At 50.3% G+C, this 26,331-nt stretch overlaps 1 protein-coding gene across 1 annotated transcript in view; it reads left to right on the forward strand.

Annotated features, from left to right (window-relative positions):
• Window positions 1–26,331, forward strand: part of FRMPD2 (FERM and PDZ domain containing 2) — a 126,675-nt gene that overhangs the window by 44,549 nt on the left and 55,795 nt on the right. Inside the window, exons 5-13 of the mRNA XM_077126488.1 lie at window positions 1,042–1,233; window positions 2,704–2,836; window positions 8,261–8,348; window positions 8,877–9,006; window positions 11,044–11,205; window positions 14,044–14,115; window positions 19,042–19,216; window positions 21,032–21,182; window positions 21,517–21,655. Coding sequence (XP_076982603.1) covers window positions 1,042–1,233; window positions 2,704–2,836; window positions 8,261–8,348; window positions 8,877–9,006; window positions 11,044–11,205; window positions 14,044–14,115; window positions 19,042–19,216; window positions 21,032–21,182; window positions 21,517–21,655 — 1,242 coding nt within the window. The remainder of the gene's footprint in view (window positions 1–1,041; window positions 1,234–2,703; window positions 2,837–8,260; window positions 8,349–8,876; window positions 9,007–11,043; window positions 11,206–14,043; window positions 14,116–19,041; window positions 19,217–21,031; window positions 21,183–21,516; window positions 21,656–26,331) is intronic.

Genomic DNA, 26,331 nt, shown 5'->3' on the forward strand with positions numbered 1-26,331 from the left:
CTCTTTCATTGCTCTCACTTCCCACGGGGTGAAATTCCAGCTTCTTAGCAGGGTCCATGTGGAGCTCAGGCTCCAGTTACTTTCCCGCAGTCAGGGGTAGCCGGGCAGCCGCACAGGGCCCCGCGCCTGGGTGGACCCTCTGCTGTCACCTTCATGAAATTCTGAATAATTTTTGAACATGGGCTGGGTCCTGCCCACAGCCAGCCTTCCTTTGAGACATCTGCCAACTCATTTATATCTCCTGCTTATTCTTACATGGTTCCTTCCACCCGCAGCTCACGCCCCCAGTGCTCTCCTGGTTAGCTCCAGCAAGCTCATTGAGAATTAGCCCAAGTTCCTTCCCCAGCACCTCGGAAAGCCTTCTACGACCCCCAGCCTGCGGTAGGCCCCTGCTTCTGTATTATCATCATGTCCTGTGTGTCCATCTACCGGAAGCCAACATCTGCAGGGCCTATGCAGTCCCAGGGCCAGGGAGGGCCCCCAGATTTGTAGTATCAGGACTCAGAGCCCACCAAAAACTGAGAAACAAATTCCCAACTGATGCCCAAGGCAATAAAACGGGCTTGCAGCTGTTCTCTGTATGGGTGAGCATACATCCTTACAGCATGAGGGAAAGCCTGATTTCTGGTCTGGATTTGAGGCTTTGCCCATAGGAGGTAAGAAACAGCAGGCTGCCCAGGTGAATACTACTTCAAGGCTGGTTTCTGGTTGGATCTGGGATACTTTGCACTAGTAGAAATCCATTCTCCCCAGCACCTAATTCTCATAAGTATTTGCAGCACTTACCTGGGCTCTCTCTGCACACTGACGGGTGTCCAGGATTAAAAAGCAGCCAAGTACAGACCCGAGGCAGATGATTGCTTGGCATTTTCTGACTGCAGTGCCGTACCTTGCGTCTATTCTTTTAATCAATTTGAGAAGGAGCAGTCACCTGTTCTCGTCGTAACGCGAGCACCTGCTGTCTTTAGTCCCTGCTGGCACCCCTGACAAGGGAGTTAACGCAGGGACATGCGGAGTCCTCCCCGGCTTTGTCTCCTGCAGCCTCTGCAGCTCAGCGAGCATCTGCACACCATCCTGCTAACCATGTGTGAAGACCAGGCTGGCAAGCGGCTGCCTTTGCCCTCGGTTCTGGAAGCTTGCCGAGCTCATCAGGATGAGGTGGCCGTTTACCCAGCCCCTCCCAGCCTCCGCATCAGACGGCTGGTGGGCTTGGTTCTTGGCAGAATCACTGAGGTCAGTATGGGCCCAAACTTTGCACACGAGCCACCTGGGCTGTTTAAGTTTAAATGAATTAAAATGAAATGATGTTAGAAATTTGATTCCTCAGTCACATCTGCCACATTTGGAATGTTCAAGAACCACAAAGGCCAGTGGCTATCATATTGGATAGGGCAGGTGATCTAGAATATTCGCCCCACTGCAGTTCTATCGAGTGGCCCTGGTGAAGACCTAACACGGCTAAGACCCTTGAGAGCTCTGAAAGTGCATCCTGACATAAAAGCAATCACGTTTATCATCTGCGATGCAGTTTATCTCCCCAAATTCAACTCCTCCCACAAGGAGCCGTCCCCGTCTGAGGCTTAGAATATACAGCAGGCATTTGGCTTAGGTCGGGTTACCTCGAAGCAAAGCCAGAGCTGGGGTCCTTGTGCAGGTTATTTATTGGGGTTTCTAAGAGGGGCGTGTGGGGTTGAAGGACAGAGGAAAGGATGGGGAAAGGCTGAGCGGAGAGGTGGTTCCCAGCAGAGAAGAACTCAGCCTGCTCCTATGGGGAGCTCTGGCGCTTGAAATGTACCCCAGTGTTGGTCCCGCTTGAGGCAAGAGTGGGCCTGGGACGTGGAGGCCAGAAGTGAGGGACCCACGGAATGCATTTTAAGGAGGTTTGCATTTTAGAAGAAGCAGAGCGAGGCAAGGCCAGAGACCAGCTGGGTGATCGAGGGAGCAAGACCGAAGCATGAGCCACGAGGCTGGCGATGAGGGGTTGGACTGGTGGGATGCTGCCAACAAGAGGCCAGAAAATGCCGCCACCATCCTGTCCCTGCTTGTCCCCTTCCCTTTGGGCGGGTGGACGTATTATTCCTTGTAACGGAACCAGAGGATCCTGTGGGGGAGGGAGGGTGTACTTAGTGGTGGCCGCTGCCCTCTGACCACCCTGTGTTGGCCTGCAGAGTTTGCATCGGGGCGGGTGGTGTAGGTTTCAATCACTTATGCGACATCTGTGGGACACCATGCTGGGGCAGCTGGAGGGAAGCCTGAGCACACAGACTGCGGGGCAGACAGAGGAGCGAGCCCACTGGGATGAGAGACAAAAGTGAGGAAAGTGATAAGGAGAAGCTGCTAAGAGGACACTGACGTGGGTTCTGACAGCAGAAGTCCAGGAGGCTGAAGAGTAGAGAGGAGGAGCTCTGTCCTGCAGGCTCAGAGGAGCCCACTAGGAGAAAGCGTGTGAGCAGAGGCGTGCCCGCGTGAGTTCGTGGGTACTGCCGGGTGGGGTGGGGGTGGGGCGAATTGCCTCCAGGGTGCATGTGGCCGGGTGGGGAGAGAGTGCTGTTTTGGTTGCAAGAGAGAAAGTGCATCCTCAGGCTTTCCTGTGCAGGGCAGGCAATGTCACTCGGACTGAGTCTAACAGCCCAGTTTACCTGTGTCCACATGCACGCCGCCCTCCTACTGGGACATGATCCGTGGGATGTCCTTGGCCCTCAGGTGGAGAGGAGAGTTGTGGAAGAAAGCTCCTCCAGGCAGCAGGACAGGAGTTACCTGCTCAGGAAGAGGCTGCACCAGGCCAGCAGCGAGAGCCCGCCGGCTCGGGCCCTGGGGTGTCTGCATCCCCGCAGAGGTGGGTGCCGCCCTGAGCCTCCCACGGGTGGGCAGATGGTGTCCATGTAGTTGTTTGCTGCCACATGTGGGCCGAACGGGTGTGGGGTGACAGCAGGGAGGGCCCGTGGCAGGTTCACCCGTCCAGGAAGCCCCTGAGCAAAGGGGCTGAGCTGAGGACTCATCTTGGTTCTGGGGAAATCTTCATTTGGGGATGCAATATAATGGGGTTATTTATATCAAATGCAACCTGTTTTATTTAAATGCAATTTTAGTGAGATATGTTCGCACATCATACAACTGTGTGAAATAAACCATCAGTGGCTCATGATATCATCACATAGGTATGCGTACATCACCACGATCAATTTTAGAACATTTTCATTATGACAACCCCACTTTTTTTTTTTTTTAGCATTTGGATGCTTAATAGATATTTTGCATTTTCTCTCAACGTTTTGCATTCTCAGTTGCCTTGTTAGTCAGTGATCCATCCCCCAGTTGCTCGATCCTACAGTTTGAGTCATCATTAATTTCTTTCTTTCATTCACATCCCAAATCTAACCCATTAGCAAAAATCCAACTTCGTCTTTTTAAAAATTTTTTATTAATTAAAAAAAAAATTACAAGAAACAAACATTCCCAACACATGCACTCAGCAATTCACAATATCATCACATAGTTGCACATTCATCATCATGATCATTTCCCAGAACATTAGCATTAATTCAGAAAAAAGAAAAAGACAACAGAAAAAAAAATTTTTACAGGCCATACCCCTTACTGATCCCTTTCATTGATCACTAGCATTTCAAACTAAATCTATTTTAACATTTGTTCCCCCTATTATTTATGTTTATTCCATATGTTCCTCTCATCTGTTGACAAGGTAGATAAAAGGAGCATCAGACACAAGGTTTTCACAATCACACAGTCACATTGTGAAAGCTATATCATTATACAATCATCATCAAGAAACATGGCTACTGGAACACAGCTCTACATTTTCAGGCAGTTCCCTCCAGCCTCTCCATTACATCTTGGATAACAAGGTGATATCTACTTAATGTGTAAGAATAACCTCCAGGATAACCTCTAGACTCTGTTTGGAATCTCTCAGCCATTGACACTTTGTCTCATTTCACTCTTTCCCCTTTTGGTGGAGAAGGTTTTCTCAATTCCTTGATGCTGGGTCTCAGCTCATTCTAGAGTTTTTCTCAATCCCTTGATGCTGAGTCTCAGCTCATTCTAGGATTTCTGTCCCACGCTGCCAGGAAGATCCACAGCCCTGGTAGTCATGTCCCATGTAGACAGGGGGCGGGTGGTGAGTCTGCTTGCTGTGTTGGCTAGAGAGAGAGGCCACATCTGAGCAACAAAAGAGGTTCTCTTGGGGGTGACTCTTAGGCTTAATTTTAAGTAGGCTTGACCTATCCCCTGTGGGGTTAACTTTCATATGAACAAACCCCAAGACAGGGGGCTCAGCCTATAGCTTTGGTTGTATACACTGCTTGTGAGAATATCAAGAATTCAACTTGGGGAAGTTGAGTTTTCCCCCATTCTCACCATTCCCCAAAGGGGACTTTGCAAATACTTTTCCACTCACTGATCAAATCACTCTGGGATTCATTGGGGCATCACTCTGGACAAACCAACAAAATCTCATGTCTTACCCAAGGTTCCATGTACTTATGTTGTTCAACCAATCTATCTACATAAGTTATATTAGGAAATGGACTAATCAAAATATAAACTTTGTACCAAATAAACATTTTTTGCTTTAGTCTCACACATTAGTTGAAATTTTAAAATATTAAGTACCATCTATTTTCAGCACACTGCAGTAATGACATTCTTTTGTTCTTCCTCATGCAAAAACATTTTTTTAATTTGTACATTTAGTCACTATCATTATACACTCTAGGCATTCCTAGATTACAACATCTCAATCTTATCGTCTATCTTTCTTTGTGATTTCATTTATGCCCCAGACCTCCTCCCTCTATCGTTCTCATATGCAGCTTCATTCAGTGTTTTAACATAATTGTATTACAGCTAGGTAATATTGTGCAGTCCATTTCTGAGTTTTTATATTCAGTCCTGTTGCACAATCTGTATCCCTTCAGCTCCAATTACCCAATATCTTACCCTATTTCTATCTCCTGATGGTCTCTGTTACCAAGGAAATATTCCAAGTTTATTCACTAATGTCAGTTCATATCAGTGAGACCATACAGTATTTGTCCTTTTGTTTCTGGTTAATCACTCTCAGCATAATGTCCTTAAGGTCCATTCATGTTGTTACATACTTCATAACTTTATTCTGTCTTACAGCTGCATAATATTCCATCTTATGTATATGCCACAGTTTGTTTAGCCAACTGTCTGTTGATGGACATTTTGGCTGTTTCCATCTCTTGGTAATTGTTAATAATGCTGCTATAAACATTGGTGTGTAAATGTCCATTTGTGTCCTTGGCCTCGTGTCCTTTGAGTAGAGACAGCATATAGATGGGTCCTGTTTTTTAATCCATTCTGCCAGACTGTGTCTTTTGATTGGAGAGTTTAATCCATTAACATTCAGTGTTATTACTGCATGGGTAGTACTTTCTACTACTATTTTGCCTTCTGGATTTTATATGTCATATCTAATTTTCCTTCTTTTTACCTTTACTCATAGTCTTCCTTTCTACACTCTTCTCCACACCTCTCTCTTCTGTCTTTGTATCTGTTTCTAGTGTTCCCTTTAGTATTTCTTGCAGAGCTGGTCTCTTGGTCACAAATTCTCTCAGTGATTTTTTTGTCTGAAAATGTTTTAATTTCTCCCTCATTTTTGAAGGACAATTTTGTTGGATATAGAATTCTTGGTTGGCAGTTTTTATCTTTTAATAATTTAAATATATTATCCCACTGTCTTCTCACCTCCATGGTTTCTGCTGAGAGATCTGCACATAATCTTATTGGACTTCCCTTGTACATTATGGATTGCTTTTCTCTTGCTGCTTTCAAGATCTTCTCTTTCTCTTTGACCTCTGACATTCTGATTAGTAAATGTCTTGGAGTATGTCTATTTGGATCTGTTCTCTTTGGGGTACGCTGCACTTCTTGAATCTGTAATTTTAAGTCTTTCATAAGAGTTGGGAAATTTTTAGTGATAATTTCCTCCATTAGTTTTCTCCTCCTTTTCCCTTCTCTTCTCCTTCTGGGATACCCACAACATGTATATTCGTGCACTTCATACTGTCTTTCATTTCCCTGAGTCCCTGCTCATATTTTTCCATTTTCTCCCTATATTTTCTTTTTCTTGCCGGATTTCAGATGTTCTGTCCTCCAGTTCAGAAATCCTATGTTCTGTCTCTTGAAATCTACCATTGTAGGTTTCCATTGTTTTTTTCATCTCTTCTATTGTGTCTTTCATTCCCATAAGTTCTGTGATTTGTTTTTTCAGACTTTCAGTTTCTTCTTTTTGTTCATTCCTTGCCTTCTTTATATCCCTCAATTCATTGATTTGGTTTTTGATGAGGTTTTCCATGTCTGATCGTACATTCTGAATTAATTGTTTCAGCTCCTGTATGTCATTTGAATTGTTTGTTTGTTCCTTTGACTGGGCCATATCTTCAATTTTCCTAGTGTGATTTATTTTTTGCTGGCATCTAGGCATTTAATTACCTTTATTAGTTTGTTCTGGAGATTGCTTTCACTTCTTTTATCTAGGGTTTTGTTGCTGAATGAAATTGTTGTCTATCTGTTCTTTGACATTCCGTTCAGCTTTATCTGGACCTTTAGCTTAAGTTTTGCTTAACAGAGGAGAATTTTTCAGTTCTTGTTTCCTTGTTTCTTGCCCTGCTTGTATGGTGCCTTTCCCCCCCACACATTAGGAGGGTCTACTTGGATATTATAGACCCCAGCCAGATTTTCCCAGACCAAACTGGCCTATCAGGAGGAGAGAGTCACCTGCGTTGGTTTTCCCTGAGGGTGAGACCCAGAAGGTTGAAAGACTTTCCTGTGAAGTCTCTGGACTCGGTTTTTCTTATCCTGCCCAGCATGTGGCGCTTGTCTGACTGCAGGTCCCACCAGCATAAGATGATGCCGTACCTTTAACTTTGGCAGACTCTCCCTACTGGGGACATGGTGGAGACAGAGGAGAGGTTGTAGGCTGGTTTTAATGGCTTCAAATTACCAAGCCCTGGTTTCTGAATTCCTTGATGGAGGGATTCCATCTGGGTGGAGTTTCAACCCACCCCTGGGGAAGGTACAAGCTCCAGATAAGCCCCCAAAAGAGCTCACTTCTGCCTATGCCTGGGGCAGTTGCAGCCTGAAAAGTCCTGCCGCTATATCCAGAGGCAGTCAAGCCTTTGTAGATACACAGCCACAAAAACCTCTATTTCCTTTTTTTTTTTCCTCTTTTTCTGTCTGTCCTGCCCCTTGGCGCCAGGGCAAAGATGAGCAACCTCCGCTTTGATCAGGTTCACCTAAGCTGGGGGCCTATTTTTAGTAGTCAGAATTTGTTAATTAGTTCCACAATTGGCGTTTGATTGTGCCCAGTCCCTGCTGCTGGTAAAATCCTTTCCTTTCCCCTCTGGGAAGTGGCCTGTGGGGAAGGGGTGCTGGCCGCCGCAGCTTTGGAAACTCATGGTTCTGGGGGCTGCTCGCAGCCGGTCCAGCTGGTCCAGACTGGGGTACGCTGTGTGTCTGGTCACTATCGTGGCTCTGGGAGCTGTTCTGTACTGTGTCTGGTTATTTAGTAGTTGTTCTGGAGGACCAACTAAAATGCACACGTTGTTAAGCCACCATCTTGACCCGGAAGTGACAACCCCAATTTTAACTATGTTGATAAAATAAATAAAAAAGAAAGATTCATTTTAATTAGTTTGTAGATGGAGTGAAAAGTAATTTTTTTATGTGCTTTATGGCGGGGTCACATTTCATTATTTTTACTTGTGTGCATCCCATTATTGAAGCACCATTTGTTAAATATTTTTTGTTTGGTTGTTTTGCTTGCTTGCTTGTTTTCGGGAAGTGCATGGCCTGAGAATTAGATATGGGTCTCCCACATGGCAGACAGGAATTCTACCACTGAACTACCCTAGCACCCCCTTTCTTGTCATTTTAAATGCATTAAAAGAGTGGCTTTTAGAATCATTTTTAAATCTTTTACTGTTCTTTCCTTGTCAACTGATTCTGAGCTTTAAAAAGAAATTAGTTATTATTTATTGTCCCTAACATAAAAGTGCACTTTGCTTTTAGGCTTTTTCTCTACCTCACCACCCAAATCTCTGCCACCTCTTTTTCATTTCCATATTCTACATGAGGAAACAGACTCAGAGAGGTTAGGTAATTTTGCCAAGGTCACACAGCTAGTAAGTCATGTGACTGAGATTCCCACCTCAGGCACCAAGACTCGAGAACCCTGTACTCTGTCTGCTCATGTCCTGATGCTGTTGGTTAGTTTCAGAGAGAAGCACAGCGACCCAGAGCTCCTGGGAGTTCTCTTCACGTGCCCCAGGATGCAGTCCCTGCAGCCCCTCTGTTAACAGGTAAGCTGCCAGGTGGATAGGGTGCTGGGATGTTGGTGTGGAGTCCCCCACTTCATGCCTCTTTACCAATTGCTGATGGGAAGCCTCTTGCTCCTCTCAAAAAAGCTAACCCCATTCCATTAGCAGATGAGGAAGCCACATTTAAAATGCAAACCCAAATGACAAGGGGGACCTGGTAGCAACTGTGTTGTCAGGCCATCTGTCTCCTCTGGGGAGCCCAGTTCAGACTCAATTATAGAACAATAGCATGCTTTGATGTTGTCTCAGCTATCTTTTGTCACTTGCTGCTGCATAACAAATAACCACAAAGCTCAGTGGCTGAAACCACAGGTGAAATATTTAGCTCATTGTTTTGTGGATTGGTAATTCAGGCTGAGCTCAGCCTGCAGGTTCTTCTGGGTTCTGCTGAGTGCTTGCATGCAGGTAAGGTCAGCTGTAACTGGCCTGGATGATTTTGCTTCTGGGGATTAATTGGCTTTATCTAGGAAGCCATGAGTCTCCTCCACATAGTCCCTCCTCTGCCCCTAGGCTAGCCCAGGACTATTCTCATAGCAGTGGCCGAGTTCTGAGAGGGAGCAGTGGGTCAGAACTGACCTGCCACCACTTCCACAGCAAATTCCACTGGCCAAAGCAAGACACAGGCCAGTCCAGATTCAAGGTGGGGCACATAGATCCCACCTCCTCATGGGAATGGGGATGTGTTGGGGGTTGCATCACATCTCCCACAGAAGACACGTTCAGGTCCCAACCCCTGGTCCTGTGGGTTTGAAACCATTTGTAAATAGGACCTTTGAAGACGTTATTGGTTAAGATATGTCCAGACTGAATGAGGGCGGGCCTTAATCCAACGTGGCTAAAGTCCTTATATGCAAAGCAAAGTGGAAACAGAAGATGAAGCCACCGGGAGCAGCCAGAAGCTGGAAATCAGCAGAACCTGGGAGAGAAAAGAGAAGACACCACCACACGCATTGTCATGGGACATAATCCGGCCAGAAAATACCAACCCTGGAGGAAGCAAGCATCCTAGCCTCTGAAGCCACCAGTCAATAAATTCCTGTTGTTAAGCCAACCTATGGCATGATATTTGTTTCAGCAGCTGAGAAACTGAAAAGCTGCCAAGTTACATTACAAAGGATCTAGATCAGGGTGAAACATTGTGGCCAGTTGTGCAATTAGTTTAACATAGATGCTTATATCTGATCAAAACCCACATATGTCTTAGACCTGGGACCCTGGACAGTTTGAAGCTTGATGGATTTATTTCTTTATATGTTGATTTGTTGAGGATTGTGACAATGCCATGTTCTTCCAGGGTGCAGCCGAGAACTTTGGCCATACTTGTCAAATACACAAAGAGGGCTGCCTTGGTCTCCCAGTGCTGCTTGGACACACACTACACACTGGTGGGCTTAAACAACAGGAATTTATTGGCTCACAGTTTTGGAGACCAGAAGTCCAATGTCGAGGTGTCGGCAAGGCCACATTTTCTCTGAAGTCCTTGGTGTTTTGGTGGTGGCTTGCTGACAATCTACGATTTGATCTCTGCATCTGTCACACAGCCAGCTCTCTCCTTTTCTGTCTCTTCCTACTGGGTCCAAATTCCCTCTGCTTGTAGGACTCCAGTCTTGTTGGGTTAAGCCCACCCTGACTCAGTTTGACCTCACCTTCCCTTGGAACATCTCTAAAGATCCTATTTGCAAATGGGTCCACACCCAGCGGACGTGCCTTTATGGGGGATGGATTCACTTCGTAACAGCACTTTAGCTGGATACTGTAGAGTTCACTTCACCATGATTTTCCCTGCCACATAAAACTCTATTGTATTTTTTTCCAGTGGAAATAGATTTATTTTTTCTGACCACCTAAACAATATACACTTACTGAAAAAGAAATTGAACGATGTATAAAATTAGAAGGAAGAAAGTAAAAATCCCCTGCAACTCCATCACCCACGTCAGGGCTTGTTTGCGAGCTGGGTGTTGTGGGGCTGGCCTGCTATTAGCACCCATGAGGGAAGAGGCAGGTTGTGGATCCTGAATGTCAACCTGCAAATAAGAAATTAAGCTGCAAAGTAATAACCACATGCAATCTGGGAAGCACAGTCTCAGGTGCAAACTAAGTCATGTTCTGTCTGGCTTTTCCTGGCAATGGTTAGATGGTTGAGTTCTTTATTTTGTGGTTGCTTTATGGTCCTGAGGGACATTATGGCTTGAGGCTCTGCACGCTGTGGCAGTTTGTGATTGCTGCCTGAGATGACCTCCTGACTCAGTCTTTATTCTTGGTACATTGTATGGTGGGGGTCACAGTTCATTCTTTGTCCATGTGACTAGCCCGTAACTGCAGCACCATTAGTTGAATTTTTTTTTGGAGGAGGGACAGTGCACGGGCCGGGCATCTGACGCCATTTAAAACCTCTTAGCCAAAGGAACTCTATTTTAATTTGAACATAAAGAAGTAGATTGTGCTGTTGGCGGGAGCTGAGATCAGTGCGAACCTCAAGCCCTGTCCCACCCCTGTGACTCTGCGACCTTTACTTCTCTGGGCCTCACTTCCCTTGTTTGAAAACTAGAGATGGCCACTCCTTGCTAGGTTTGAAGAGCGCAGGAAGTGGTGGCCATCCCCTGCCCAGCTGAGGGCCTGCCGTGGCGGACTTTTGCTCAGTGGGAGCTGTTACCGTTGTTAATAACATCCCCCCACACCCCGTTTCTGCCCACGGGCCAGCATGCTTCCAGGTGAGGCTTCCAAGAGTCTTGAGGAGGGTCCCCATCTCAGCAACGGAGCGGCTTTCTCGGCAGCAGCGGAAAACTCTCGTTCAGCAGCCCGTTCGCAAAGGGGCTTCCCACAAAGGAAGGAGAGGGTGAGCAAAAAAGGACCCGAAGGACACTCCCCAAGGAGGTTTGAGCCGTGAGCTGTTGTGGGGGAGGGGGCTGCCCCAGCGCTGGAACTGGGGACCAGTGTCCCTGGAGTGGAAAAGCTGAGCACAGCCTCCAGCTGGGCAGCTGACTTGGGGCAGGGGGGTTTTGGGGTGGGACCTTGGACTGGGGCTGGAGGCCTCGATGGCTGAGCCCGGCTTGAGGTGGGAACGGTCTGACACTCGTTTTCCTGAGCCCCTCCGTTTTTGGCTACATGGATTTGGGCTAGGAAATCAGGCATGGCGTTTAAATGTTCGTTTTCCCACTTCAAGGCTGTGGGGTCCCGGTCAGATCACTTCACTTCCTGAGCTTTGGCTGTTATACGGGGCTGTTGCCCAGAGTATTTGATTACATTACCCCGTGCCCCGAAGCACCGATCATTAGATAATATCTGTGGAGTCGTGGCCACTCAAGTTTCGGGGTCCTCACCTGCGATTTCATACACAGACTCGTGGTATACCAGGCCCTTGGTGTAGAGAAGTTCAAGGTGAGGAAAGGTCGGATTTTCACTGTCCTGTCCCAGATGTCAGTGTCCTGTGGGCTTCCATGGATAGATTTGCTGATTTTTCTTTCTTCTTTTTTAGTGCTCACACTGAGATGTACTGAATTGGACTAAAGTAAATCTGAATTCAGCCAATAGGTGCTTAGGGAGTGGCCCCACCTAGGCAGGTGCTGTTGTGCCAGGGGCTATGGGGGGTTTAAGATTAAAGATAGGGCCCCACCCCTCAGGCGGGTGTGGGGGCCTCGGTGGTATAAGAGATAAGAGTACTGATAGCAAGGCAGAAGGTACTTACCTATCCTAGTCAGGTCCACTAAGACCCTCGGGTTCATTGAACCAAGGGAGCAGATTGCCCAGGGGCTACAAGTGGGATCTTAAGGGGGCTGTTGGAGTTTCGTGAGAGAGGAAGGGGGCTTGCTGAATAGAGGGAGGTGCAGGAGCAAAGGTACCAGCTAGTCCGGGAGGACTCGTTTAGGGAGGAGGGACTCTCCCTTCTGGTTGGTAAGGACTGCATCTCAGAGGAGCTGGGGATTTGAAGCTGGAGGATAGCCAGGCTGACTTGCCTTGCAGGCTGACGGGACCCTGACTCCTTGCAGACAGGCAGGCTCTGTGGGCAGGCCAGCATGCTCGGTCTGCACTGAAGGCGGAATCAGAGCAGTCCCAGGATGTACTGTCAGGTCACAGGGGCTGCCGGGAGCCACCCCGGTGCTGGGGGAGTGGCCACTCCCTCAAGACATGACCTGCCATATGTTGAAAAACTGGCTCAATAACCCACAGTGACTGGTAGGGCAATGGCGCCCCCTGGAGTTGTGAGAAGCTCCTCTGCAGGGGGCTTCTCTCTGGGCTGCAGAACCCTTTGGGGGTCCTTTTTGGGAACATCAGATCAGATGCTCTGAGGAGGTACTCATCTCTCTGTCTGTCGTGGAGGGATTTGCTTAAAGCCCCACACAAACTAGAGATGGAGCCGAGCCCCAGAGAGCTTAAGGTCAGCCCTCCTCCCATGGGTGGCCCTGGTTTCCCCCCTTACCTCCCCGTCCCCCAACTTAGCTCCAAGGCCCTCAGCACGTGGGAGGACCAAGGAGGGCGTAGGAGGTTTTACCTGATCACCTCTGTCGGGGACTCTCTCAGGACACGAGTCACTCCCTGGCTAGAACTTTGGCCTCTTGAGACAGGAGTCTTGCAGGAGCTCTTGGTGGGGGGTGGGGGGGTGGGGAGGCACATTCGAATCCCCACCCAGTTCTATCACTTCCTGGTTTATGACTCGGGTGAGTTTCTTAACATTTTGGAGCCTCAATTTCCTCACCTGTAAAATGGGTTGAGAATATGCACCCCACAGGATGACAGTCAGGTCTAAATAATGATGGGGATGGATGTATTTCCCTAGCCAGAAGCAGGATACAGATGTCCACTGTTGTGAGATGGAGAACAATAGCCTCCCATGTCCACCACTGATTGAACATCCCGGGATGGAGAACAGTTTCCATTGGATAAAAGGAAAACTTGCTAACAACACGCAAGTCAGGATCTCGCAGCTTCACTGCGCAGTTCAGGAATGGGGCAGCCTCCCGTCCCGAGAGCAGAAGGGAGCACTGGAGGCTGGTGGAAGGGCAGGGTTCATGCAGACAGGCTTCCACAACCAGCGAGGAGGTGGGCAGTGTACACGTGTCCATTGGCTGCATCCAGGTATCGTCCTGGGTTGGCTAAGGCCAAGCCAGAGGGGCCGGGACACACAAACTAGACAGGAGCTGGTGGGCTGTGAGTGGTTGGCCTTAGGTTTCAGGTTCTGGGAGCATTGAGTGTCCACAAGAAATAGTAAATAAGTTTCAGATTTTTTGGCATGAGTGGCTTCATCCTGGGTTTCCCTGCACCTTGAATCAGCATTGAAAGTTAGATTGGTTTAAAAAAAACCCCACATATTTCATTATATATAATATCTATTTGTATTATATAATGTGCTTTAACCTATCGATGCATACAAAAGACCATGCCACTGTATGTGAATTGGGAGATTTATAATGAAATGACACCCCTGTACCTGACTTTAGAATGAGAAAATCACCCATGTAATATGCCCCCCCCACACACAAGATGGCACATATGAGGTGCTCAGCCCTGCTGTGGCCTCAGCCCAGTTGAGCTGTGTCCTGCCAGCTCTGGAGGTCGGGTACAGGGTAGGAGGGAAGGGGGGAGGTGAGCCCATGGGGGAGGCGCCATCCCAGCGTGGAGACCCAAGCCCCATGGAACCTGTCTGCCCTGCCTTCGGTGACTTGAGGTGTCTCCCCAGCTCTCCAGGCCCGAATTCATCCTGCTGGCTGCAGAGACCCCAGTGACCTTGCATCTGCCTGGCTGCATTGTGGTAACTATTGGATTTAGACAGGGCGGGCATGGGGTGGAGTGGCCCGAACTGCTTTTTTGTAAGGTGGGGGGTGGGGGAGGCTCCTCTCCCCTTCAGAGGTCCACCGAGATAGCGGCTGATCACATCACTCTAGTTTCATTCCTACCTTTCACTATTTCCTTTTGCCTTTCAAATGAGTCCTTTGCAACTTTGGGCCAAATCCTGTCGTCTCAGACCCAGCTCGGCCTCTATCTCCTCCGTCAGCTGGGAAACACTTTTAAGCCTCTCAGGTGTGCCAGGCACTGTTCTAGGCACTGGCTCTACGACGTGAACAAAACCATCCTCTTTGCTTGGTGTGCTAGCAGGAAAGAGCGCATGAACCCATGCACTGTACAAAAACACACCATCAAGCGAAGAGGGGAAGGGTGGCAAAGGGTCGGGTGGGAGGGGAGGGGGAACCAGGATTACGAGGAACCAAGAAGCCTGCTCCCAGGACGTGCCGGGTGAGTCGTGATCCCAGCGAACAGAGGAGGCGAGTTGTGTGGGCTCTGGGGAGAACGGTCCAGGCGGAGGACCAGGAAGGGCAGGTCCGAGTTGGGGTTCAGACTCTGGCATCTGTTGCCCCTCTCTTTGCCCCACAGTCCTGGGCACCAGCTCCCTCAGAGCCACCCTCCAGGAGCACAGCATCTGCTTGGCTGAGCCGTGACTCTCCAGGCTAGGGACTGTGCCATGTCCCAGCCAGCTCCCCTGTTGTCCATCCCAATGTAGAGACCTAAGAAGGTCATGGACTCCCCCAGAGACAGTCCCCCTTTCACCCCTACCACCAACCCCTCACCCACCAGCCACAGTAGGGTCAGGCTTCACGTGCTTCAGATAATTTAACGGTTGCATTCATGGAGTAAAAAATCATCACCCCATTTCATGCTTTGGGTTTCTGCAAGGGGCCTGCACAGAGGGTGCCTGAACAGGGTTCACCCCACAAATCAGTGCATGTGACGAGTGTAAGGAATCAGAGCCTCAAGACGTAGGCTTCCCACCCACCCTGGTCAGTCTACTTGGGGAAATGATGGGAGTTGAAGCCATGGAAGTCTCTTCCACAGGGGAGGTGTGGAGAGCTGGGATTTGATGGAATTGTGTCAAAGGCGTTGAGTTTTCCCCAGAATTGAGCCCAAGGAGGACACTCTGATGCCTTTTGGCACCTTACTGAGCTGTGAGGGAAGGACAGGCACGGGGGCGGTCCAAGACCATGGGAAAGGAAAGGCAGTGAGATCTTGGCCTCCCCACTGCCCCCTGCCTCCAAAGGCTGCAGAGACCCGGAGAGCCCAGCTGACAAGGCCCTGGGGACCGGGGAGATGGGAAGGGGTGAAGCACAAACTCTACGTTGGGATGGACAACAGGGGAGCTGGCTGGGACATGGCACAGTCCCTAGCCTGGGGAGTCACGGCTCAGCCAAGCAGATGCTGTGCTCCTGGAGGGTGGCTCTGAGGGAGCTGGTGCCCAGGACTGTGGGGCAAAGAGAGGGGCACAGATGCCAGAGTCTGAACCCCAACTCGGACCTGCCCTTCCTGCTCCTCCACCTGGACTGTTCTCCCCAGAGCCCACACGGCTCACCTCCTCTGTTCACTGGGAACACGGCTCACCTGGCACGTCCTGGGAGCAGGCTTCCTGGTTCCTCGTAATCCTGGTTCCCCATCCCCTCCCACCCGACCCTTTGCCACCCTTCCCCTCTTCGCTCGATGGTGTGTTTTTGTACAGTGCATGGGTTCATGCGCTGTCTTTCCTGCTAGCACACCAAGCAAAGAGGATGGTTTTGTTCACGTCGTAGAGCCAGTGCCTAGAACAGTGCCTGGCACACCTGAGAGGCTTAAAAGTGTTTCCCAGCTGACGGAGGAGGTAGAGGCTGAGCTGGGTCTGAGACGACAGGATTTGGCCCAAAGTTGCAAAGGACTCGTTTGAAAGGCAAAAGGAAACAGTGAAGGGTAGGAATGAAACTAGAGTGATGACCTTCTTAGGGGGTTTGCAAATCGGAGGGCACGTGGCCTCCTGGGGCAAATGGCCAAGTCAGAGGTTGGTCCTGGTGGGTTCTCTTCCGCTTCCACCCCCAACCCAACCCCGTGCAGTTGCTTGTGGTGCTGAGCTCTTCCTGCAAACCCCCCATGCTTTGCATGTGCCAACATGGTGCTGAAGTGAGGAAGATGGGATATCTCCTGCAGGGACCCCTCCTCGCATTCCTGTGGTCACCCTAAGTGACCTCAGATGACTCTACACTCGAGAAAGTTGGAGTGGGTCTGCTGTGACTGGCAGGCCAGCCACCCCCTCTCTGCAAGGACACCTGTGCCATGCTTAGCAGACCAAAACTGGGGTAGGGTGGGATGAGGTGCTACCGCTGGCCTAGCTCTGCCAAGTGTGAGCCTCTTGACCTGGGCTCCAGGTCTAGGGACCCATTTGATACTTACAGGGGCTCTTGGACCTCTCTGAAGGTGATGGAAGTATGTGAGTGCCCCTCGACAGGGAGACCTGTGACAAAATGTGGTTTCCAGATGCCCCTCACTTGGGGAAGGAGAGGCCTGTACCTGGGCCATCAGGGGTGACTGTGGCCAGTGTACCCAGCTGCTGCCTCCTCCTTCGGCCCCTTGTCTCAGAGTCTCCTGTCTGTGCTGATGAACCCCAAAGTGCCCATGAGGCTACAGCCCCTTTTCTGTCTGAGTGGAGTCATGCCCTTTCCTTCCCGGCCATGCCTCTCTGCAAGACCAGCATTCCCAGGACCTGATTATAAGAATAGGCCATCAAGCCACAGTGGTAGAAAGCCCTGGGAAAGGTCCTTTTGCAGAGGTAGCTACTTGATCTGCAGCCCCCCTACCCTGTGGTCAAAGCAGTTACTATAGGTTCCGAGAGACTATTTGTCCATGGTCTCTCTTGATCTGTTATGGAGCGTCTACTTGCTATTTGCTGTCACATGCCCTTGGGCACAGGGAGAATTGTAGGGCGAGAAGAGACCCTCCCAGGTCTCACCCACCCTGTGACTTGGACACTGATCACTCAGCTGGTTTCCCTTCTGCCGGCCAGTGGATGGATCCCTGCCTTGGCCAGGGATGGAACAGTCCATCTCCCCTCTCATGGGCCTGCTTTCCCAACCCATGGCAGATAGCTGACACCAAGGGGTAGAACTGCAGCATCGAGATAGGCTGGGCGCCTGGTGTGGGGTGGGCAAGGCGCTGGCCCTGGAATTCGCACTTCCATGGCCCACCTGGTGACGTCGTGGGGTGCATGTGCCAGGCCCCTTGGGAGGACAGGGAGGGGCTACTGTGGGGTGTAAACCTCTGTCCATCCAATGCACAAGTCGGTGGCCATCCTGGGTGGAAGGTGGAAGCAGTCGTCCAGTGGGGTGAGGAGAGGGAGCCCAGGAGCTGGGACATCAGGAGGCAAGGATTGCAGAGAATCCTTTCCTGGGAAGCGGGGAGGCAGTGGAAGGTGGGGCCCTAGAGTGAGCAGAGCCTCCAAGCCCCAGCACCGGCTCCAGCATCCCAGCACCCTTCACGTACCAAACATCCATCCAAAGATACAATCAGAATCTTGAGACGGCAGCTGCCGGGCATTAATCCCCACTGCGGGGCCCTCCTGGGCCTGGGTGCTTTGAGACTGCTGGTCGGCCCGGCCTCCTGCCAGCTCAGGCATCCCCCTCTCACCTGGGAGCTTCAAAATTGCTGATCCCTGGGTCTTGCTTGGGCCACTCAAGCCACCTCTCGGGTGACCCCCAGCACCAGCAGTTTAAACAACCCCTCAGGTGATCCACATGCAGGGGCAGGAACCAGGTGGCCCTGGGGTGCTCAGGGTTGTGTGGGAAACACCTTCCATGGTTCTGCAGGGTAGCAGGTCTGCCCTGGCCTCTGGAGTGTGGCAGCTGCTGCTGGGTGCCCAAATGTCAGGGGTGCCTGAAGGCAGGGTTGCCGTTGTACACCCAGATCCATCCATGACTGATGATTGTCCCTGAGTAAAAAGTTCCCTGGGGGTGTCTGGGCCAGACCCGGGGCTGGGCTTTGGGGCCACAGGGAATGCTCAGCCCTGGTCTTTAGGGAGCTGAGCTTTAGCTCCCTACACAGGGCATGGAACGTTCTGGAACCTCATGGGAGGGTAGGGAGCTGAGCCCCAGGGAGAAAGTAACTTGGGTCTCTGGGCCACAGGCAAGGGCCCTGGGCCTGCCCTTGGAGACTTATGGGGAAGATGGGGATGAGCTCTGCAGGGGGCTGCAGTGGGTACAAAGATACGGGAAGCAGAAGCAGATGTGTCTGCAGAATGAGGAGATGGGTCTGCAGAATGAGGAGATGCTCTGGGTGGCTCCACTGACCCCTGGCGGTGGCCCGGGGCTGGGAGATGTGTCTGGGAGGGTGGGAGGCACTGCTACCCCCTCCTCTCCCCCACAGTGATCTGAAGAGGCAGGAGGTAGACTTTGGTAAGTGTCTTTGTCCACTGATTTCCAGATCCTAAGTAATCTGAATCCCTTTAGCTCCAGCTTTCTCTTTTCGTTGGCTCTGTACCCAAATTCTTTCAGCACGCTAGAATTCATTAACCTGGGCTGTGTGTGTGGTGGGGCGGGGGTGCAGGGAAGCATATCCGGTTGCCCAACAATCTGGAAGTGGGTGGGGGCGCATCAGCCAGGAAGCCAAACCCTCGGGGCAGCCGGGACCTGTGCAGTGACGCCAGCCGCCCCAGCCTCGCAGGCAGCAGATTTATGTCTGAGCTCTTACTCAGCAACCACGTGCAAGCCCCTTTTCCTGTTTGAGCCTTAGTTTCTCATCTGCCAATAAATATAGTGAATACACTGCTTTCTTGGGTTGTTTGCCCGTAACACGTGACAACGCATCCGAAGCGCTTGGCTCACTCTCACACCGTAGAGGCACAGCATCTCACGGTTGTTCTAATAGTTGATACTATTATTATTCTTTACAGACCAAAAAAAGGAAATCCTACCTGGCTCTGAGGGACCTCTGTGTGGTCCTGTTGAATGGGCAGTGTTTAGAGGTGAAATGTGACATCGGGTCCACGGTGGGGGCCGTCTTCCACGCTGTCACATCCTTCTCCAATCTTGAGGAGCTCACCTACTTCGGCCTGGCTTACGTGAGAGGTGGGTGTCTCCTGAGTAGCTGGCGTCTGGCCTGGGTCTCGCAGGCAACCCAGGTTTTGAGTACCTGAGCTCAATGCCTTCTGCGAAGACTGCTTCAGATCGGAAAGCCTCTTTTTGAGCACTTAGAAATTAGCGTGGGAAAGGGTCAAATGTGCATGTGTAAAGCATTAAGTGCAGATGGTTATAATGAGACACTGGCTGTCAGATGTTGTGGGTTTCCTTGGCTTGCTGGCTCTGGTTGATCAGTCTTAGTGGTTTGAGTTAGATGAGCAAATGCTAGAAACGTTTCCATCTAATCCTACGGGACTAATGGGAACCAGTCCCTCTCCCCACCCCATCCCTAGCCTGAATTAAGAATCTATTCCAAAGATCTGCAGGGAAAGGGTTTCTATGCCTTTCTCCCATCCATGCCCTTCCTATAAGGGATTCTATTTCCATTTCCCCAAATGCTCCTTTGCTGCAGTTAAAGCTCTTTAAGCTCGGTGTGGCGTGAAGAGCAGGAGACCAAGTCAGGAGGCCTGCAGTTTAAACCCTGGCTCCCACTAGCTCACCCCACTCAGGAACCATCATCTTCCTGTCTCTTCTCCCCTCCCCAGTCAGAGGCCATGGGCTTGTCGTGTGGTCATGAAATGTGCCAGAACGTGGCTCAATCTACTGTCAGGTGCGAATAACAGCATCTCTAGGCAATGTTGCATTTTTATTGATGAGTAGCATACAATCTAAATAAGAACAGGGTCCTTGCCCTGTGAATGCCACCTTAACGCTTGTCTCCTACCATCCTCCTTCCGGTCAGCTACCCTGGAGCTCCTCCCTGGGGCATATTCTAGAGCTGCTTAGCTAGGGGCCTCCTGGGAAAATCACTCAACAGTGACCGTGTCTAGGGGTTGGATATAACTAAGGTGGGAGGGGTTTGCCATTCACACCATACGAAGGTCTTCTCCTTTCTTGGGGGAGGATTATGGAAGATGACAGGGAGTGACCAAGCGGCAAGGTGGAGAGGCAGAGGGGGCCAAGGTTTAGGTCACTTCGGTGGCTCCTCACCCCCCAGCTGCAGGTAGATGCCTTTGGGAAGAAAGGCTGGTTACCTGTTTTAATACTCTGCCTTCTAATACTCAGTGTCACTCCATACCCTGGTGGAATATGGGGAAGGGTGTGGCTCCCAGCAGGGCCCCCGGGCAGGTGAGGAGGGGGTCACGTTTGGCTTGAAGAACTCAAAGGGCAGAGGGCTGGTGCTGATTTGACCCTCTTTCCAGAGATGCTCCAGGATAACTGGCAATTGACGTCCAGAGCATCTATTGGCAGAGTTATCAAGCTGGCAAGATTCAAGTTTAAGGGTGGGCCACGGTGGCTCAGCAGGCAAGGACACTTGCCTGCCATGCCAGAGGACCCGGGTTTGATTCCCGGTGCCTGCCCATGTAAAAAAAAAAGATTCAAGTTTAAGGCAAAGGCAACTCCATTTACACCCCCTGTTGGGGAGACCTGGGGACGTCCCAGTTGGCATAGAAAGCATACATGGCAGGAGCTCAGTAAATAAGCCTTTCCTTTGCTTTTGCATTTTCGGTCCATAAGATGATAGCTGGAAGGTGGCTACAAAGTGAAATCTTCTCTAAAATCAATCGTCATATTTTCTCCTCTCAGTGTTGAGTTTCTCTTCCTTGACCTCCTCTTGATTCCACCCCATGAAGGTCTGGGTGGTCCAAGGTCCCCAGAGGACTTGCTTCCCCTCCTGTGCCCAGGCTCAGAGGGCTGTGAGTTTTGAGGGTCGGGGCCTTCCTGGCTGCTTCTCCCTCCAGACACTCCTTGTTTCCATTTTAGACAATGAGTTCTTCTTCCTGGACCATGAAACCAGATTGTGCAAAATAGCCCCTGCAGGCTGGAGTGAGCCGCCCTGGAAGAAGACCTCTGCGACAAGCTTCACACTCTTTCTGAGGATAAAGTTCTTTGTCAGCCACTTTGGGCTTCTCCAGTGAGTACTGTAAACTTGTTGGTTTTTTCTTAAAGGGTCCGTTCAGGGCCACTTGGGTCCAGGGGTGATGCAGTCAATTAAGCCCCTGGGCCTCAGTTTCTTTATCTGTAAAATGGAATAATAATCCCACATGCTTGCTTTAAGAATTACAGGTAAGGAATATGAAAGTGCTTGGCTAGCTGTAAGTCACTTATAAATAACAAGTTATTGTCCTTGATCTTCTGTTGATTGGATTCTGATATGATAGGGGAAGGAAAAAGCCAGCCCTCTGGTTTTAGCATTCTCACTCTCCCACAGCATCCCAGCAGTATTTATTCCTGCATTTCCTTTCCAGGCACAGCCTGACAAGACATCAGTTTTACCTGCAGCTCCGGAAAGACATCCTGGAGGAGAGGTTGTACTGCCATGACGAGACACTGTTGCATCTGGGGGCCCTCGCCTTGCAAGCTGAATTTGGCAATTATCCTCAGGAGGTAGTGGCGGGAAGCTGGGACCTGCCAGTGTGGTCACTGGAGAAGTAGTTATGGGATATGGGAGACTGGTAGTAATGTGGGGGCTCTGCCTTTGAGAAGCATTGGCATCAATGACTGAGATTAGGTAAACCACATTCATCCATCCATCCATCCACCTACCCATCTACCCCCCACTCATGGATCCACTCACCCATCCATGCACCCATGCATGCATGTATCCATCCATTCATCCACCCACCCATCCATCCATCTGTCCACCCATCCATCCATCCATCCACCGTTCATCTATCCATCCATCCATCCATCTACCCATCCATCCATCCACACCCACCCATCCACCCACCCATTCATCTATCCAGTCCTCAGAAGCTCACCCCTTCTGAGGTGGATCCATCCATCCATTCCTCCCCCTCAGCCCTTGGCCAGCACAAATCAATGGTCTTTTGATTACAAGGGACAAAGTCAACTCAGATGGGCTCAAAAAAACCCATATATTTTATTGGCTTGCAAACCTGAAATGTTCAGGGGCTGGAGCTGACTGGGTGTAGGACTCAAGTGATGTCTGCAGGACTTGGGCTCTCTGCAGCTCTGGGTGGAGCTGTCCTCAGTCGCATTTGCCTTCAGGGCTTCTAGATTCCATTCTCCATGTTCCAGCATAACACAGAATGGTGCAACCCCACCCCCATAATCCCATGGAAATCCAGAAGTTTGGATTTCCCTGGGTCCTGAGAGGGCCATCTGCCCACCCTAACGCAATAGTTGTTCCTGGAGGTAGTTGGATTTGAGACATGTGCTCATTCTCAGAGCCAAGGTCAAGCTCACGGTACCCAAAGTGTGTGGACTGAGAATGTGGAGGAACCTTTCTCCAAGGGAAAAGGGGGACTCATTTCCAAAAAGAAGAGCATGGGGCCTGCATGGCCAAACAAACATGGCCACCACCACTGGGCATTCAGTGGTCTGCCACGCCCCATCCTTGGTGAATGAGAGGACCATGTTTGGCTGAAGCTTTGAGTCACTTCCCAGGCTGCTGGGGTCATCTGGCCTTGAGGATGAGAAGTGGCAGCCACCATGGAGTGTGAATACCTTCCTAGAATTCCCTGTTTGTTGATCCTCACAGAAAGTATGTGGCAGAGAGGCCAAGGGGCAGACCTCTGTCATAGCTTGCATGGTTCTTTCTCATCAGTAATTGGGTAAAAGAACAAGGTCTAGGTCAAGAGTTAAAATGGCTCTTTTGGAATAGTGGCTTTCAAACATTTTTGACCTATGATTAAAGAAAAAAAAAAAAAGATGGCCATTATAACCCAACACACGTGTAAACGTAACCAATATCGATATGACCCATAGTGATGTTTCCTATTCTGTTCAATTTAATTTTTTTAAATCTGGGTATGAGCCACTGAAGTGTTTCTATAGCTCGCTAATGGGTTATAGACTGCCATTTGAAAGACACTTTTCAGACTTTACCAACATAGTTTTGCTTCGCTCCTAGGACATCTTCAGAAATTGCCATGTCCTGGAGACTTCAAAGTTCCTCTTTATCCCTTCGCACTGCACTAACCACTCCCTGCCATTATACTTCCGTTATTTATCTGTTTTATTGTCTTGCCCACCAGAATGGAATCCCCCTGAGGGTAAGGATGCTGTCTGTTTTGTTTTGTTTTTTTCCACAATCACACAGCACATTGTGAAAGCTGTATCATTATACGATCATCTTCAAGAAACATGGCTACTGGAACACAGCTCTGCATTTTCAGGCAGTTCCCTCCAGCCTCTCCATGACACTTTAGCTAAACAGGTGATATCTATTTAATGCGTAAGCATAACCTCCAGGATAACCTCTCAACTCTGTTTGGAATCTCTCAGTCCTTTGACACTTTATTTTGTCTCATTTTGCCCTTGCCCCTTTTGGTCGAGAAGGTTTACTCAGTCCCTTGATGCTGAGTTCCAGATGCTGTTTTGCCCTGCCAATCCCCCAGCACCACACCTGGGCCTGAAACTTGTGCGGTTTGCCCTATGGCTATCGTTCTAAGGAGTGGATGAATGAAGGGCAGGCTCCCGGATGGGATGATATGAGTACCAGTTACTTCCTTGTCAAAGAGCTCTAGCCCGGCTCCCCTGCCCCTGTGTCACCCCAGTTTGCAGGGATGATGACTTGGCTTTCCCCTCCTGGCACTGTCCCATCCTGGCCCCTTTGACAAACCTCCAGCTCTGTGGCTGCTTACCCTGGGGGCTTTCCTGACTCTCTGCCCCCAGGGCTGGGGCCTTTATCACACCTTGGCCAGTCCCTTGTGCTGCAACATTTGTGGGTCTTGGGAGGAGAAGAGCCTAGACATGTGGAGGGTGCCCTAAGCCAGAAGAGCCTCGGTCCTCAGCTGGCATCCTGATCTAACTTCATCTGTGCATGTGGCCAGGACCGGACAGGTGAGGACGCCTTCCCACAGCAGCATCAGCCAATGCTTAGCAGGCTCCATGGTGCAGAGAGAGCCCAGGTTTCGGAGCCAGATGGAATTGTATCCAAATCTGGCCTTTTCCAGTTTGTAGCTATGGCACCTCGGGCCTCAACTTTTTCATCTGCAAAACGGAAATAAATGGTGAAAAGCGGTGATGCATGTGTGATGCTGGCACAAGGTAAGGCTCAGTGCGTAACCCTCCCCGCCCCAAAAAGTGCTAGCTCAGTGTGTTATACCCAGAAGCCTTCATGTGTTCTACCCCCCACCCTCTACATCCAGAAGCACAGCTCCCCAAACCCCACCCCGCCCCAGAAGGAACAGGACTGCTCTATTATGAAACGACACAGCAACTAATCCGTCTGTGGATTCACACATAGGATATTAAATCTGAGACTCTAGCACTCAGAGTTTGGGGAAACTGTGGACAAGGCCATGAAGACAGCTTGGGAGGCTGAGGGAGCCCCTTACTCAGGCCTAGATTCCTTCCTATGGGGTCTCATGTCCTGCACCTTCAGCTCCCCACCCCAAGGCATGCCAAACCACCCCCTCCCCTGCAGCCTGGAAACCAGAGCCATCAGAAATGCACCCATCTGGCCCCTGTGGTCTAGCTCAGACCGTTCCCCTTGGGGGTGTAAAGGCAGTGGGTCACACAAACCCATCCGCTCTTCATTCACGCTGTCCTAACCGATGGAGGGTCTGCTCCAGGCTGTCATCTCATCTCCATCAAGCCCTGCAGAGCTGCTGTTATTTCCATTTGCAGTTGAGAACATGGAGGCTCGGCGAGGTCGAGTAAGCTAGTTAGAACTCCGCCTGGATTCAGATCCACCTCTCCTGGCTTGGGAGCCTGGCCTGGCTGGGTGCCAGCGGCTCTGGGGGGCACTTCAAAGGGCCCAGGGGGGGCTTCAGCGGTGGGAGGGTGGGAGGCGGCTGCTCGGGGGAACTGTAGGTGTCTCAACTGGGCCCCGGAGAGGGCGGCTTCTGAAGGCTCCAGTGAGCCTTCCCCAGGGGCTTATATCTTGTTCGAGAAATGGTTCCGATGCCGGCAAAAGAAACTAATTTGAGAACCAGTGTTGTGAAAGCTTGGGAGCCTCCAAAGAATTCTAAGCAGGGGAGTGCCATGATTACATTTGCATTTTAAAAAGGGAAACAGTGTAAAATAAATCCTCCTTGATCACTTCCTCCTGGCTGAGCGACTTTGCTCTCTCTGCCTTCCCCTCCAGCCTCAGAACGCACGCGTGGGCGTTTTTGTCTGGTTGTAAGCACTGCCCCAGGCACTTTGCATTCTGCTTTCTCTCTCATAGCCTTCCGGAAGGGCACTGAGAATGGCGGTGCATCATTGCACGTGTTCGCCTGTCCCTTCTCTTACCGCAGGGTGTTCCCAGGTCAAGCACCCTGTAAATGATAACGGCTACTGTGATGGGTAGTAGCTTCTTCATCTTTCTCTTGTATATATGACATGGCAATAAATGCACTTGTGCCAGCAGCTTTTCCAGCTCCGTCGTGGAATGTTTCCCTTGGATGTGTTGCTAGCAGTGAGCTCCAGGGTCAGGTGACATGCTTTTTTGACTACCAATAAGCAGAATGATTTCCTTTGCCTTTGTACACCTTAGCTGAGCTCAGACTCCCCAAGTCTTGCAGCTAGAGGATTCTCAGTCCACAGGTGCTGGGGCCACGGCAGAGATGTGCGGATATAGGGGACACGGCTCGTGCCCCTGGGATCCCTGTGCAGGCCGACTTGCCCACCCCCAGTCCTAGGAGGGCTGCGGTAGTTGCCCCTGTGGGCAGTTGTTGTAGCTCCTGGGCAGTGTCCGGTGCGAGGTTAGGCTGGGAGGGCGGCCAACACCAGAAGGACTGATTTAGGACACTAGGGCAGGTGAGGGTCAGCTCAGAGCTCCCCAAATCTGTAAACCTTCAAGGGGCAGCTTACCCCCTGCCCCTTCCCGCCTTCCTCGCTCCTAAGAACACAACTCTGGGAAGCAGCCCTGCTCAGTGGACTTCTGTAGACATGTCTCTGCCTGAGTCTGTGTTAGGAAGATGCCCACCAGCCACCTGCTCCTCGAGGTTTCAGCCTCAGGTTCCCTAAAGAACAGTCTTAGAGGTTAAGGCCTCAGAGGTGGGTGGGGGTGGGGAGGGAGGCACCAGATCTTCTTTCTTTCAGGGGTGCCTGTGGAACGTGTCGTGATGGACAGATGGGGCCATGGCTAAGACTTCCCTCCTAGGAGTCAA

Source organism: Tamandua tetradactyla, chromosome 13 (genome assembly GCF_023851605.1).
Source record: "Tamandua tetradactyla isolate mTamTet1 chromosome 13, mTamTet1.pri, whole genome shotgun sequence".
Taxonomy (NCBI): Eukaryota; Metazoa; Chordata; class Mammalia; order Pilosa; family Myrmecophagidae; genus Tamandua; species Tamandua tetradactyla.